This window comes from Postia placenta (genome assembly GCF_002117355.1).
Source record: "Postia placenta MAD-698-R-SB12 unplaced genomic scaffold POSPLAscaffold_15, whole genome shotgun sequence".
Lineage (NCBI taxonomy): Eukaryota > Fungi > Basidiomycota > Agaricomycetes > Polyporales > Adustoporiaceae > Rhodonia > Rhodonia placenta.
This window is the reverse complement of record NW_020169846.1, coordinates 1,084,709-1,099,791: the sequence shown is the minus strand read 5'-3', so window position 1 is coordinate 1,099,791 and position 15,083 is coordinate 1,084,709. Positions and strand designations below refer to the sequence as shown.

The window sequence follows — 15,083 nt, the reverse complement described above, 5'->3', positions numbered from 1 at the left end:
TGATTGGAAGTCATTTAGGGCCGTAATACTGACAACTTCATTGCTCGCTTCTGATGAAATATCTCAGCCCGATGGTCATCATTGGATGTATACACCTCCCGGTAGCAGACGCATTTGAATATGCGGCTCCAAGATTCATCCAATATATCCTGGCCAATCTCATGCCGCGATTATACAAGAAATCTGATGGCACATACAGTACACGTACCCGAAGAACCATGTGCATGCCCAATTCTCACATTCCCTTTGGTCGCCCTTGTTTTGTAGACTCTGTACTTTCTAACACACATACTCCAGAAGGAGGTCTGCACTATCAGGACCATAAATACGTTGGCCACAAGACGAAAAAAGAGGACATGAAACGTTTCGACGACGTGAAGGTGACCTTCGACGCCGGTCAGAAAGTGCGGGGGATTGTGGACACGAACAGCTATTTGATGAGTGCAGTATGAATTTCACGAGTCACTCTGCTTATCCTCATGATAGATCGTCGCGCTGGACACGGAGGTAAAGGCATGATGCATTAGTCTGTCTGCGAGCACCACTGATTTACATCTCGAGCGATGGGACGGTAGATCTCATTGCTACCAGTCAATCCTACGGGGCCAATACAAGCCAAATCGACCGACCGCCGCGTTTGTGTCACCGTGCGACGTGCGCTGCTTTCACACGGTGCATGTGACACCACTCTGCTTGCCAGTGCGTGGAACGTTAATACGGCAGTCTTGACCTTCGCGCTGCATGTTTGACTATTTTGCGTCCAAACCCTCGGCCTCATCTCTGACACATGGAGCCACGACAGCGATAATTGATCCTCCACATCTTCGAGCGCCCAAATCGCCCCGACCACGACGCCGACATCCACCTACGTTACGCCCACTACATCCAGAATTCTGACGGCAGTAGACGTTCCATCTGTCTCAATCTTGACTCCTACTACCGCGGATGCGCCACCAGCCTCCAGCTCTTCTCGTCTTCGAATTTCAAGTCGCCGTCGTCCTCCAGCTTCCCCAGCTCAGACACACCAGCTTCGCCACCGGAGTCTGTACCCTCGAGTAATACCGAATTGTCGACGATGACTAGTGCCGCCGTTACATCGAGGAGATGTCTACGTTCGAACAGACTAATCTTGATCAGTTAAAGTTGGCATCTGTATGGATGGGGGCCTAATCTACGCAGGTCAATAAATACTACTTGAATGGTTGCTGATACGAGGTCAGTCCGGTTGGGATTCGCTACTATATAGACTGTTCTGTATAGATGGGTTCCTGTTCATGGATGGAGGGACCGTAGATCCCGAGAAACATTTTGTCAAATTTGAAAGTAGTAACGCCTCCGAAGTGATTCAAAATGGGGTGGTGTTTATTACTTTATTGAAAACGTAATAGCATTAATTTTCGCCTAGTCTCAGCTCCTTGTTCTCTTTCATCGCAGTCGAGAGCGTCGTCCAATAGTGAAGGCGAGATCTTAGTCCGACCTAACTGATGTTACGTAATCCCGCCCCTTCAGCTGGCGCGTCTAATTCGGATTGCCTACCGACTGCCATGTTCCCTTCCGCGCCGGCCCTCAAAGAAATTATCAGCGCGCCCTTCAAGCGCTCCCAGCTTGGTCTCTTCCATGGCAAGATGAAGCAGTACGGCAACAATGTTCCCTTCTCGATGCAGAAAACGCGGCGCACCTGGTTGCCCAACATCCAGAACAAGCGCTTCTTCTCCGACGCATTGCAGGAATTTGTACAGGTGAAAGTATCGACGCGGGCGCTGAAGACGATCAACAAGGTGAATGCTGACGCTGCTGACCTTACCTGACGACGCTGATAACTTCCGGACGAAGTATGGCGGCATCGACACATACCTGCTGAAGACGAAATCTGACCTCCTCGGTTGGGAGGGAATGCGACTGCGCATCATGGTACGGGAGCGGATATCCAGTCGCCAACAACAAGCAGATTCTCCTGCACAAGCCTCGTCATGACTTTAGCCCATGAAGACGTCTTGTCCGTGAGCATGTCTACTGCATCCAAATCCTTGATGGCTGATGTTTTGTCGCTGTGAAGTCTTGTTTACTGTCTTATCCCATATCAATGGGTACCCGACCGCGCAATCTGGATGTGCCAGGATTTCGAATGCCTAATGATGAATGTGCGATGTCGCAACGTTCCTCGGCCTTCTTGCCAATAAAGGGGCAACTTTGGGCTTCTGTGTGTATGCGCTGTCCTCAGAAGAGTGCATATTTTAGGCACAGCGCTAGTAATGAATGACTAGCGATATACCACAGCAGTTCAATGAATGAAGCCAAATTTGTCGCGGTACTTCTTCGTGTGCAGCGTGCTCTACACCTATTGAGCCAAACGATATGGAAGACTTGTACAACCCAGGAGTCTTCTCTGAGCCGACTTCTATCAATGAGTGATCAAATTGATGATGCGGTGTGGTCAGTCCGGAATATACATGCAAGTACGGAGCAAATCGGCATGCAGATGGTAAGGATGCGGGCCAGGACGTAGCGAACATACAGTAGACACCAGAATCGTGAAATATTAGTGCTGGGTGTGAACAACTATGGACATGAAGCGATGAAGGATGCCGGAGAAGGAGGGTGGTAATACATAAGCCGTGTGAAGACTGGTGCAAAAGCGTTCAATGGGAATGCAGAGGTAATAAACTATGCACTGGAAAAATAATGCTGAAATGCGTACCAAGATGCCGAGGGTCCAGAGCGACCAGAAAATCCGTAATAATGAGAGTCTAGCCTGGAAAAATGGGAAGTGCACAAATGGGATCATCGCACAACCCCAGGCGCACCGATCCAGCCATCGTGAGTGCGGCGCCCGTCGATTTTCGCATATGGAGGCGGCAGGTCCATTGACAGCGTGAACTCCGGTGCGACACTATCATCCCCGTGCTCCGTATCGAACAGATCCAACTTCGTCTGCGACTCCAACATGGGTTTCTTGAGAGGCTGGAATAGCAACGCCGTCGCCGGGAGCGTCTGCTGTGCTGACACGGGCACACCCGTGGGTGGCGGTGTCGGATACGCTAGAAGCCTTGGCGTATCTGCCTCCTGTGCCAGGGCCATGTCTAGTCCATGCACGGGATGCATACTGTGCGTCCGAGAGCGCATCGGCGGCCGCTGAAGCAGCCCACTCTCCATCGCCTGCAACGTGACAACCTGCGCAGGCACCCCGTCCTCCTCGTCCTCCTCGCTGACAGGGAACAGCGTCGACAGGTTGTGCTCGCCCGTTGTTGTCTCGAGCATGCGCGCATCGAGGAGCTCGGGCGTGACCGCCTCGCAGCGCGCGAGGGGCGAGCTGCGAAACGGCATCGCGAGTCCGACGCCCGCGAGCGTCGCGCTGCCCATGAACGCGCAGTTTGACCACGCGCGTCGCCGGCTCTTCACCTCGAGCACCGCGAGGAAGCTGCGCTCGTCTTGCAACATGCCGGCGCGCGCCGCATCCATGCCCGAGACGAGCTGCCGTAGGCGCAGGCACTGCGCAGATAGCGCAGTGTACTCAGCGAGATCCTCGGGCGAGAACTCGGCTGGTGACGGCGAGCGAGGGACGTGCTGCCGCGGGAGGTGGATGTCCGTGCTGGAGGACGCCGGGGGCGCAAAGGGTGAGACCGCATGCGAGTCGACGGGGGTGTGCACTGACGAGCCGTCCGTCTCCGTGCTCGTGCTATCCGTCATCGACTGCTCGTCCACGTCGTCGTCATAGAACGGTGCCTCTGCGACGGACACGAGCGTCGAGCCTGACATGTCTGACGCCGTCAGACTGCGCGTCCGAGGGGGCGCTGTGTCCATAAGGCTCGGCGCGACGCCGCCAGCCTCTTGGACGAGCCACGCCATCTGGTCCTCCGTGCGCCGTAGCATGTTGTGCGCGACCCACGTCACGTAATTAGGACCGAGTTGGAAGCGTGTCTTCAGCTCCGAGACAACAAATTGGCGGAACGCGTCTACCAAGGCTGAGCGTGCGCGCGCCTCGAGCATGTTTGATCGTAGGCATGGTGGCGGTTGGGGCAGCGGAATCTTCTTTGACAGCGGCAGAAACGTGACGGTGGGCTTCCACGATATCCTGGACGGACGTGATGGCGATGAGGGTGGCGAGAACGTCGAGCGAGTGGGGGACGGACTGGAAAATGTCGAGCGAGTCGGTGAAGGGCTGGAGAACGTCGAGCGAGTGGGTGACGGGCTAGAGAACGCCGAACGTGTCGGAGATGGGCTAGCACAAGAATTATCCTGGCCCGAGCTCAAACTCAGCTTGTTGAAACCGGAGAACAGCGTAGACAGCAGAGAGCGCTGCTTCTTGTGTTTCCCAGGCTTGACCGACACCGGCTGGGGGAACATTTCCGGGTGGGGCTCGTACTTGGGCGTCGCCGCCACGCGCTCCCTGCGCGCCTCGACCTGCGACTGCACAAGGTCCGTGAGTACGCCCTCGAGCGCTTCCACGCACGCGTTCTGCGCCGCGAATGACCATTGCAGCGTCGGCCCGCTGATAAATGTGCACGACACTGTCTGCGAGACGAGGTCGAACACGAGCTGCTCGATGACCGCCGTCAGCCAGCTCGCTTTGTCAAGCATGTGCACAGTCGTTGGTGGGTCAAGGTCCTCTGCGTGGACGCAGTTCAGTTGCGCCGCCCAGCCTGCGGGAAACGCGACACGTTCGTACGGGTCAGTCAAGTTTACGGAATGGTAGAGGCGCGGGTGCGGGTCAGCGGGGAGCAGGTAGATGAGCATGTCGGCAGTGCGATGAGTCGGAGCGTATTAGGCAATTTGTGCGGTAATTAAGTGCTTGTGCCAGCCTGCGGATTAAGTCTACTTCGATGGGTGGAATACACCGTAAATAGGGGGGCCGACTGCTGCGAAGAACGTGTGAGTAAGAAGTTCACAAAATATGCAAAGAGAAACGAGTGAGCAGGCTTATTTGGGATATGCGACATGTACGGGACCGCCGTTCCGCTCACCGGCTCTGATGCCCGAAGTGCGCCATCCCAAAGCGGCCACCTGCGCCTGATGTGCTTTGCAGTGGCTGCTGCCGTGCGTGTATCATCTCCGACGAGACGCAACCTTGCTTCTGGGGTAGGAACCCGCTCGCCACCAGGATGTGTGATCCGTCAACCCCACGTTGGCAGTGTGGTGCCTCATAAGCGAAGGTACACCGTAACGGCAACATTCCAATATGCCTGGTCCCGCCAGGTATCGACACTGGGACGCATTATGGCTGTACGTTCGAAGCCGATCGCTCAAATGAAATGTAACATTCAGATACTCACATATACCAATAAACTTCACGCCACCACTTTAAGTCCGTTGATGAATTCTGATAACACGAGTACAAGGATCAATGAACAACGTCGCCCTGTGTAAAGAAACGTGCGCATGAGCAATGCGAATCAAATGAGACTGGGACTCGACCGCCGCATGACTTGTTGCAGGGCGCTTACAATGTGGCGGAAGCAAACGTGGAAGAAAAATTCACAGAAAATACGAGTCAATATACTCACCGCAATTACAGCTCTCAGCTCTTACGCTTGAAGACGATGACCGTAAAGAAAAAAACGGTGACAGGCGGACAAGGCAATGTTGAATTCCCAAGAACAACTCAGTTATGACGTCTGCGATACGATACGGGTAATCGCGGGGCCTTAAGGCACTGATCCTCCAGCTGACAGCTCTCCAAGAGCAAGAGAACTAGGTAGATCCCTGTGGGTGCCGTCCAGGACGTTGACGAGAGGGCAGGAGGAGACAGCGAGCGCAGACGGACGCAACCCGGGGAAGAGGGTCGAGGCATATTGGAGTATTTAAGCGTCAGCCGAGTGGCGGCTACTTGCGGCGGCTGATGCCCATATCAGGCAGGTCCCATCAGGACTTACTTCTGTCTCGGCCGCTCTGCCCAGCGGTTCAGCCAGTACGCGCTGTCTCATATCGCACTCGTTCGGAACTCTGCTGGCTAAGCACGCCGAAATGCAATTCAGATAAGACAGCAGTCACAGCGGCTGCCACCGGGGACGCCGCCTCTGCCAGCCTGAGCTTCTCTGCGAGCAGAATGGTGCAAGATGATCGCAGAACCTGATCCCATCATACTCTCTTGCCAGGCTCCGGATGAGGCAGCCTAGGCCGCCGACCTCACTTCATGAGGTCTACTCGTAGCAAAGCCTACACCTCGTACATCAAGCCAATAAGTCCGATTGTCCTGGCAAGAGTATTGTAACGACAGTGAACAAAGGCGCCCATACTAGGTGTTAATTAACTGCGATTTACAGCTTCCTTCTTGAATCTGAAACAGGATCGGCACACAATTTCTCACATGCAACTCGCTATAACGCCGGGCACCCGACGCGCCAAATGCAATCGTCGGTGGACAATGTCTCTGCATTAGGCAAGTGCTTCCGAGAGCGATTGACATTTACCAATATTTGTGTTCAACGCCACACCCTTAACAAGATATCCGATTGCCAAAACCCTTGTGCAGATCTGCGTCAGCTTGAGTGTCGTAGAATCTAGCAGATGTGTAAACCGCCGGATGTGATGTTCTTGACGCTAGGCAAGTACTTTCGAAAGCGACTGACATTTGCCAATGATATTTGTATTCGGATATCGCAACCCCAAACCCTTCACAAACATCATTTGCATTGACCTAAGTCTCATATCGATTGTGACTTAGTGCGTTCGATATCCAATTTAGGCTTCACTTACTACAAATTACTACAACATTGTTGTCCGAGGAGCACCGGCAGGCACTCTCCAGGGTCACAGCGAGTAATGTTTCCGTGCATGAAGACAGAAATGTAGTGCAACGACGCCATGCCTTGTGGGTTCATCAGCATTGGTGCCCAACACGAGAATAATGGGGGCATAGCAGGATCTCAGATGCATCTCGCACACCATGCTGCTCTTGCACCTTTGGCATGGCTGCTTTGACGCCTCGAGCTTCATCCAAGCTTCAGCGCTCAGCTCTATTTCCTATAAAGTGAAGCTCGTTTCATTCAAAACAACCTAGACTTAGGTCACTGGGTTACCACAAATACACTCTAATACATCTGATTGCCGAAATCGCTGTACAGACCGGTGTCAGCTTGGGCATCGCAGAAATTAGCGAATACATGTACCTATTCGTTCGCCACCAGCGGGTCTCCCACTTCAATCGAGAAGCTCTATGATCCGCGCAACAACACCCTTCATGACCTCTGCCTTCTCCCTACCCACAGCCAGCACCTCGTCATGCGACACCGTTGCCGCCTGCACCTGCGCGACCGGTCTGCCGGCCAGCTGCATCCAGCGCCTTGGTCAGTCGGGACGCACATGCCTTCCACGCCAGAAGTACACGCACCTCCGCCTTCACCTCCTCCTTGATGCTTCTGTACGCCTCTGGGATCACGACTGCGTTCGTGACCAGACTCAGCACGAGCACCTCCATACCCTCCTCGCGCGCTGCAAGCACCTCGGGCACCGTGCTCATGCCCACGACGTCCGCGCCCGCTGCGCGCAGGAAGCGCCCCTCTGCCGGCGTTTCGTACGTCGGCCCGGACACCCATGCATATGTGCCCTCCGCAAGCGCCGCGTCGGGCAGCGCAAGGTCATGAGCAGCGAGAAAAGCGAGACGGCGCAGCTTTGCAGAGTACGCATCGGAGAGCGGCAGGAAACGCGGGTGATCCGGCGACGAGAGCGGTCCGAAGAGCGCGTTCATGCCCCCAGTCATGTTGGGGATTGCGAGGTGGTCGTGGATCACGGTGACTGCCGCGGCGTGTGAGCCATGCATGCACGATGATGCGTTGCTCTCAGCACTCACTTGTCCCCACCGCGAAGTTGGGGTTCAAGGCGCCGGCAGCGTTTGTGACTGACCCGGGACTAGTGAGCCGTGGGGACATTCGCAGCACACGGCTCACTCACTGATGATGTTCTGCACCCCAAGCTTGGCGAGTACCCGGATTGGGTATGTCACCGTCGACAGCGAATGACCCTCATAGGCATGAAACTAGCTGGGCCCCGGTTAATGTGCATGCTAGAAGCGACAGACACATAGACATACCCGACCCATCATCGCAACGACAGGGACACCCGCACCGGGCCCAAGCAGTCCAAACGCGAGCGCACTCTTATGCCCAGGCACTACAACATCCCACCCCCCATAGCGCAATGAAGATCAACGCATAGATGATGAGCAACGTCCCCATGAATCCGCACAGGAAGCAGGCCTACACACCCGTGCTTTTGCCGAAGCCCGCCAGCGCCGAGTATGGCACTTGCACTGCGTCCCGCAGGGTTGAGGCGAGCGTCGAGAGGCCAGATCCGCAGACGATCCCTACACGAGGCTTGCGGAGGTGCGCGGGGAGAATGCTGTTGAGCACATCCAGAGTAGAGGAGAACGTATCGGGCGTGGTGCTAGACATGATTAGCGTTCGAGAGTGGTAAAAGTGAAAGGCGCTCTGGAACGGCCTTTAAGCCATGTCGCGCAACCTCAAGGTTCAGACTTCCAAACCCGCCATCAACACTTAATTTGCCATTCAGCCCAGCAGTTTGTTTTCGCATACACAATATCCATACAGGTATATCACAAAAAATAGAGACTAAGTACAGCACGAGAGGCGGCCTCGGGCCTAAGACGCAGAGGAGTTCGTACCAGATACAACAAATATGGTGCGATTCAATCGATGGAGCCTAACAGTAAGAGCGAATATAGATCAGGTTGTCTGTAGACAGATGGAACTCGACATACACAGTCTGCGGTCGCTGCCCTAGTTGGAAAGCCCAATGAAAACCATGTGAAAGCGGTCGGTCATGTGATCGCGTAACAGCGTGTGGCGCGACGAGCGCCACCTCTCCTTGCCATACCACGAATTGCCAAGTCTGTGTGTTGTCTCCTCTGCTTACCGTGCTCGCCGAATGAATCCATACGATGTATATCTGGGAGAGGTTCATCGCAGCGTGGTGTACCACCATAATTGGGATGCCAACGACACCGAATCGATTCCGCAGAAAGTGAGGGAGTACGCTCACCTTCTGAGAGACGCATTCGAACTTCCAGCGTGGGTGAAGGAGGTAAGACACTGGATATCTACTCTCGCTCGCCACTAACAGGAAATAGGGTCCATATCCGTGGCTGTACCCTCGAGTAATACCATTAGTGCAGGAATTACAAAGCTCGTCTCGCACGATGTGCCGATCTGGGGCTTGCGGAGATGGCGAAGACGGCGAGAAATCATGGGACACATCCCTGAGGCGGATCTTCAACACCGTTCTTGACGACTGTGCCAGCTTGCGAAACGTCCTCTCTGCTGACGAGGAGGACGGCGCATGTAGTCCGAAGGAATCGTTCCTCTGCATATTGGTTCGGAATGCGCTATGCATCACCAGACGAGATCTGGTTGTAGAGTACGTGCTGTTGATCTTCCGACGGCCGCGCATGAATTCTAATCGGACAACATCCGCAGCGAAGAGGCTCTGGTTGCGTTGCCTCGACATTGGAGTGGGGAGCTGAGCCCTCTATTCCGCTACATGAGTACTCGCGTCTGCGCCCCCCTGCTTGTGTCTATTTGCGCAGATGTCCCCGTGGATTCACCAACGCTCGTCCCACAAGACGAGTATCGAAGCGGCGGGTCTGTGTCGACTAGACGCGTGGGTAGTGGCGGCCACGAGGATGTTCGAAAGAGCACCACATGCTCATCTCGCGGTAACAGCGAGGCTGCTGAAAGTCCGGGCCCAATCGAACATCCTGATTCTCTGCCGGTTCATATCGTGCCGGAACGCGATCTATCGGTATCAGAATGGCTCCGACGTCCCGTCGTGAAGGAAATAGTCTACGAGCAGGACACTGAAGATGAGGAAGCAAGCGAGGATCAACGATGTCTTTCCGAGCTCAACTTGCATGTGCTTGACTGCCCGCGAGACCGGCCACTCCCCGTCGATGCTGCACTGCCTATTGTGTGCATGGCCGAAGGGGACGTGCTACCTGTCATCATGGCTAGTGCGTTGTATCAGCGGCATGTCTGGCGTGTTCAGGAGCCACTAGTAGGAATCTCATTCAAGCGATATGATACCTCGATTTCTTTCCTTTTGGGGTGGATTGAAGCGGCGAAGGGCGATGGCCAGCGTCTGGTGAGATCAAGATTGTCATCCTGGTCACGGCATGGGACTGACAATGCTGACGATAGCCTCGTGTGCATATAGCACGCATAGATTATCTACCAAACATCGACCTAGCGAATCCGGAGTGCGTGCTGATTGTCACGCAGTTCTTCCTCCATCTCCACGGCTGCATCGCAAACATCCAGAACAACATCGCGTTATCACGATCAGTACTAGCGGAAGAGCTCCGGGGAGAACGTCTTGTCCGCTGGAGGGTTGACTCAGCGACTGCTTCCGAGGATGAGGACTGTATTGGGGACCCTGAAGATCTTGTCTCGGTCTGGCTGCATGGCCTGGAAGACTCCGAGACGTTTTCGTGAGTTGCTTATATAGTGGATCATTGACGACTGTCTCACCATTTAATCAGCCTCCCTGCTTCTGTGATGCCTGCGTCCAAGCGGCCGAAACCAACCTCAGTAAAATCTGAGCCACTGCCACCGGCGCGGCTGCTATCAGCTGGCGCGCGATCACCATTGTGAGTGTTCGAGGATCCAACGTACATTTGATCTCATCAGTACCACAAGCAGTGATAATACGTCGGCCGTATCGGAGACGGGGAAGGGGCCCGAAGAGTCTGTGAGCACTCACAGCGATTATGCTGTGGTTGTGCTGATTGTCATTTTCTGCTAGGTTGAAGGTGTTGCTCCGTTCCTCGTAAGAACTCAATTGTATCATTCCCGTTTTATGCACTGACAGACGAGTAGAATTCAGGGTAACAAGATACCTCAATATGATGTATATCAGCCGTCAGAGGCATGTCCTGAGTATGTAATTTTTCTTGTCTAACAAAGGTGCAGCTGCTGAAAAGTTTTCTAGCTTCTGTAAACGTAAAGTGAAAGAGCCAGAACATATAGTAGAATGGCTGTGCGACAGGAAGGCTTGCCTCCTGTCCCGTTTATCAGACACTCTGATGTCCGACATCTGCGAGTATACGATGTCATTTTACTGGCCTCAGGTCTGGGGTTCGCCGGTGAGAGTCAATCCATGTCTGTGCTTGTGGCAATATATCAATGAACATTTAGGACGACATTCCCCCAGTCGATGCAAATGTAACATACCTTCTTGCTGAGTTCAAGTTACTGGTGGAGTCCCATCAGAAAGCGAAACGACCCACACTTGATACTCTACGCGAGAGGAAGTCCTACATGCCCCAACAGAACCAGGAGTCTTTCAAGGCTCAAAATGTACTTTGCCTATTCAGTGAAGGTTCCTCTGAGTCTGTGCTCTGGAAACAAGTGGACAAGCTTCTTGTTGGCAGTCTCTCGACGATACTCAACACATGTTCATTGGCGCGAGGTCGAGTCCAAGCTGGAATACCTCTAAATGAAGCGAGCTGGCGACATGATCTCGATCGTATTTTTTTCGATTTTCTCGCCACTGCCACCAGTCCTGTCGCACAATCCGACATGGATGAGCAAGATAATACCAAGGGGCAATGGAAAGTACATGCGATGTAAGTTGTTTGTTCAAGTGCTCTGCGAAATGCAAACTGATTGTAAGTGTGTAAAGCTTGGAGTGCATGATTGCGCTCCCTCGAAGTGTCTACGGTGGTTACAATTTGGAGGATCGCGGGGATCGCGAGTCTATCAAGCAAGATGCACGGAGATTTGTCAATACTGTTGATGATCTCTTTCGCGCTGACTGGAAAGACTTGGACGAGAACAAGGAGACTGTAGAGAGGGACATCCATCGCGGGCTGAGCGTACTTTGGGCGCAATGGCGAGATACACTGACGCCTGACAGCATCAAGGAACGACTGGCCATAAGTCCCACCCAGGCAAAATGCGATGCAGTAGGTCTTCTGCGCATGCCAGTATGCCTAAACCTAGACAAGAAGACTTTTGACTCGTACAAATTCATAAAGTCACTGTCGGCCCTCAACCCATCTCCATCACCTGCTCTAGGCACTGGGGACAGCCTTCAGCCTGCCAAGAAGAAATCCAATACGACAGCCCTTCCATCCAAGTCGAGTGTCATTAATTACATCACATTCAACTCCGCTGTACGCGAAACCTCGACACCGTATAGAACTTCCCAGGAAACTAATCAGGTATCATCCGAAAAATCTGACAGGGCCGGTCTGGAAGAACAAATGAGCAAGCTGCAGATGAAACACTTACCTCAAAAGACTGCACGCTCAGGGCGGCGTGACAAGCCTGAGGAAACATCCTACCTCGAGCTTCCACTAATTCTTGTTGAGTATAAGCGGCCCACAACGTCATGCGAGCAGGGCCAAAACCAGCGACGCCTATACTGCACCTCTGCAGCACGATTTTTGGAGGCGATCGGCATCGTCGAGTTTCCAATCTTTAGTGTTCTCTCCGATGGCCCGTATACCGTACTTGCTACTACCTGGGTCAAAGACGGCGTATGTCCAAGCATTGCTTACCTTCTCCATCGAAGTACTGACACATGCGGCTTTTTCCTTCAATACGTGTAGATTGTACAGATCTTCGAACGGCACATGGTGTCGTTCGATGTCTCCAACCCACTCGGCGCGTGGCATTACGCCACTGTGATGGCGCGCATTGCCGTCTTCTGGGGCACTGCATTGGGAGACTATTTTGTAAAGGTGCAGGGTCAATTTGAAAAAGATGCGAAGGAGGGCGATCGGAAGTTGCAATGGACACAGACCCACCAGGCGTTCCATCACAGTGCGACGACGGCTCCGAAGGCTCCACCGGAGACCACTGAGAATGCGACCACGACGTCCGGTAGTTAAGCTACGTATACGTGATTGAATTTTGTACAGACATAGCAAATGCGAGATTCTGCTTCCTAGCCCTGCTTGCTCTCACATATGGTTAGATTCCACCTTTTCGTTAACGTGCGCATATCATAAATGTAGACCGTTTCAGCCACCGCCAATCGCAGATCTGTCCATCGACATATAGTACAATATCGAACCTCCTAACCTGCTTCATGATCCTACAGTACGCCTGAAACCCATAAACCCCCACCAGAATCCAGCTCGGAGCGGGGAGCCTGGGGCATTCCTTGCGCGAACTAATGGGCTGCCGATGCTTCTCTTTCTATTTCTCTTAAGCTGGTGGCGACTACTTCGCATGGCCGAGCTGCACCTTCGAGAAGGCGTCCGCGAGGCGGCCATGGTGATCCTCGGACGAGTTCGAGCCACTGTGGTCGTCGTAGCGCACGACGTCATTCTCCTGAAGCGTCCCGTGAGTCGGCTGCGCACGAGCCGAATATCAGCCAAAGCAGCGCACCTCGTTGATGTGTTCCTTCTCGGACTCCTCCATGAGCTGCGCGAGGTTGTGGCCCCGGACGTGCTGCCCGGCGTGCGCGTGCGCCAACGTCGACATCCGGCGCATCGCCGTGATTGAGAACACCGCCTTGCGGACTGTACATTCATCCGTCAGCATGCACGGGCGTGTGTGTGATCTAATCCGAGCAGGCACTCACAAGTCTTCTTCGCGTCGAAGTGCCTCTTGACGTGCGGGAGCAGATCCGTCGGGCCGCCCGTCGGGCTCTGCGGGTCGGGCACGTAGTGCGGGAAGTCAGACGACAGCCACTTGTGCTGCAGCGCCTCCTCGCACGTTGGCCGCGATGCCGGGTCGATCGTCAGGCACGCCGAGACGAAGTCACGCGCGGTATCGGAGACGTTCGCCCAGTACTCCTCTGCGCGCGGTGTCAGTGCCTAATGCGGAAGAGAATGCGCGCGAGGAGACGTACCTGGCTCGAACTTGTAGTCCCCGGCGAGGATGGCCTCCATTTCTTGCTGTTGTGTGTCGCGGTCGAATGGGGTATACCCTGGTGATTGTAAGGTCAGGTCCTTCAAATGCATTATGTTTAGTAGTTCATACCGCAAAGCAAGAAGTAGGTGATAACCCCCATCGCCCAGACATCGACCGGCTTACCGTGTCCAGCTATGAAAACGTTAGACCCGCTCTGCAAACTTCGTGCATACGGCCAGTGACCTACTTTTCTTGAATATTTCCGGGGCCATGTACTACGAACCGCCGTGTCGTCAGTGCCGCCATCATCCAGAACGTATCGCTTCACTCACCCCAGGCGTACCGCAGATCTCAGTCAACAGATGGTCGTCCATAATACGACTCAGACCAAAATCAGCAATCATGATGTCCGCATCCTCATCTTTCGTACGGAAGAGTAGGTTCTCCGGCTTAAGATCTAGACAGAAGTATCAACACATATTGCGGCGGCTTCAGAAGGGGCAGCCGGTCGCCGCTTACCTCGGTGCACGATCCCGCAGCCGTGAACGTACTTGACAGCGGTGAAGATGGTCCGCACAAGGCCGGCTGCGTCTCTAAAGCGCTCAACATCAGATGGGCGGGAGAACGAGCGGAATGCGACACACGCTTCGTAGTAGTTGCCCTTGGCACATATCCGATCGAAGAGCTCGCCTCCGGTGCAAAGATCGAAGCAAAGATAGAGGTTGTGGGAAGTCTGCAGCCAGGATTGATCGTGGGTGTGTGAACATGACGATGGGGACGAAGGAGGCGCACCTCGAAGTAATCATGCAGCGTCACGATGTTTGGGCACCCCCTTGAGACTTTCTTGAGCACAGCGATCTCATTCCGCACCTGGAGGCCAATATCGCGTCAGATCTGTATTCACTAGCTGCCCAGTAAGGGCTCAATGAGATCGGGTGACAATAGCCAAGAGGCCTTGGATACCGTGGAAGATGGGACATGCCCATGGCAGAACGAGTGTACAGGCTGTAAACGGTCGACGTACCATGTACTCCCGACCCTCCATGAGCTTCTTGTTGATCACCTTGCAGGCATAGTACTCGCCGGTCTTGATATGGACGGCCTCCTTTACGATCGCATACGTTCCGCTGCCGAGGGTCTTCCCTGTGCGATACTGTGCGAGCTCAGCCACCGCGGCGTGGAGCGCGGACAAAGATGAACACACCTGGCAAGGGACGACTGCTGGCTGGGTCATTGCAATGTACGACGCGCGATGGTGGTGGACAGGAG

At 54.1% G+C, this 15,083-nt stretch overlaps 5 protein-coding genes across 5 annotated transcripts; 2 read left to right on the top strand and 3 right to left on the bottom strand.

Annotated features, from left to right (window-relative positions):
- Positions 1-1,544: 1,544 nt before the first annotated feature.
- Positions 1,545-2,311, top strand: POSPLADRAFT_1185252 (hypothetical protein; the record flags this gene model as incomplete). The annotated part of the gene is made up of 3 exons (XM_024489136.1): positions 1,545-1,778; positions 1,834-2,000; positions 2,057-2,311. The coding sequence occupies 2 exons, from the start codon at positions 1,545-1,547 to the stop codon at positions 1,972-1,974; spliced, it is 375 nt and encodes a 124-aa protein (XP_024335203.1). The 3' UTR covers positions 1,975-2,000; positions 2,057-2,311.
- On the bottom strand, positions 2,282-4,734 carry POSPLADRAFT_1049604 (hypothetical protein; the record flags this gene model as incomplete). Its single annotated transcript, XM_024479799.1, has 3 exons — positions 2,282-2,332; positions 2,699-2,752; positions 2,791-4,734. 3 exons carry the CDS (start codon positions 4,732-4,734, stop codon positions 2,282-2,284), a joined length of 2,049 nt encoding a protein of 682 aa, XP_024335202.1.
- Positions 4,735-6,959: 2,225 nt separating this feature from the next.
- POSPLADRAFT_1067606 (hypothetical protein) lies at positions 6,960-8,387 on the bottom strand (the record flags this gene model as incomplete). The annotated part of the gene is made up of 7 exons (XM_024482203.1): positions 6,960-7,053; positions 7,107-7,266; positions 7,328-7,731; positions 7,787-7,834; positions 7,888-7,972; positions 8,027-8,106; positions 8,201-8,387. 6 exons carry the CDS (start codon positions 8,385-8,387, stop codon positions 7,138-7,140), a joined length of 933 nt encoding a protein of 310 aa, XP_024335201.1. The 3' UTR covers positions 6,960-7,053; positions 7,107-7,137.
- Positions 8,388-9,151: 764 nt separating this feature from the next.
- POSPLADRAFT_1154659 (hypothetical protein) lies at positions 9,152-12,844 on the top strand (the record flags this gene model as incomplete). The annotated part of the gene is made up of 7 exons (XM_024486868.1): positions 9,152-9,369; positions 9,429-10,087; positions 10,174-10,438; positions 10,996-11,092; positions 11,145-11,575; positions 11,632-12,490; positions 12,563-12,844. 7 exons carry the CDS (start codon positions 9,152-9,154, stop codon positions 12,842-12,844), a joined length of 2,811 nt encoding a protein of 936 aa, XP_024335200.1.
- Positions 12,845-13,328: 484 nt separating this feature from the next.
- POSPLADRAFT_1154061 (hypothetical protein) lies at positions 13,329-15,048 on the bottom strand (the record flags this gene model as incomplete). Its single annotated transcript, XM_024486805.1, has 11 exons — positions 13,329-13,480; positions 13,543-13,758; positions 13,813-13,890; positions 13,944-14,006; positions 14,062-14,089; positions 14,147-14,271; positions 14,334-14,407; positions 14,459-14,547; positions 14,607-14,684; positions 14,839-14,967; positions 15,019-15,048. 11 exons carry the CDS (start codon positions 15,046-15,048, stop codon positions 13,329-13,331), a joined length of 1,062 nt encoding a protein of 353 aa, XP_024335199.1.
- Positions 15,049-15,083: the final 35 nt, after the last annotated feature.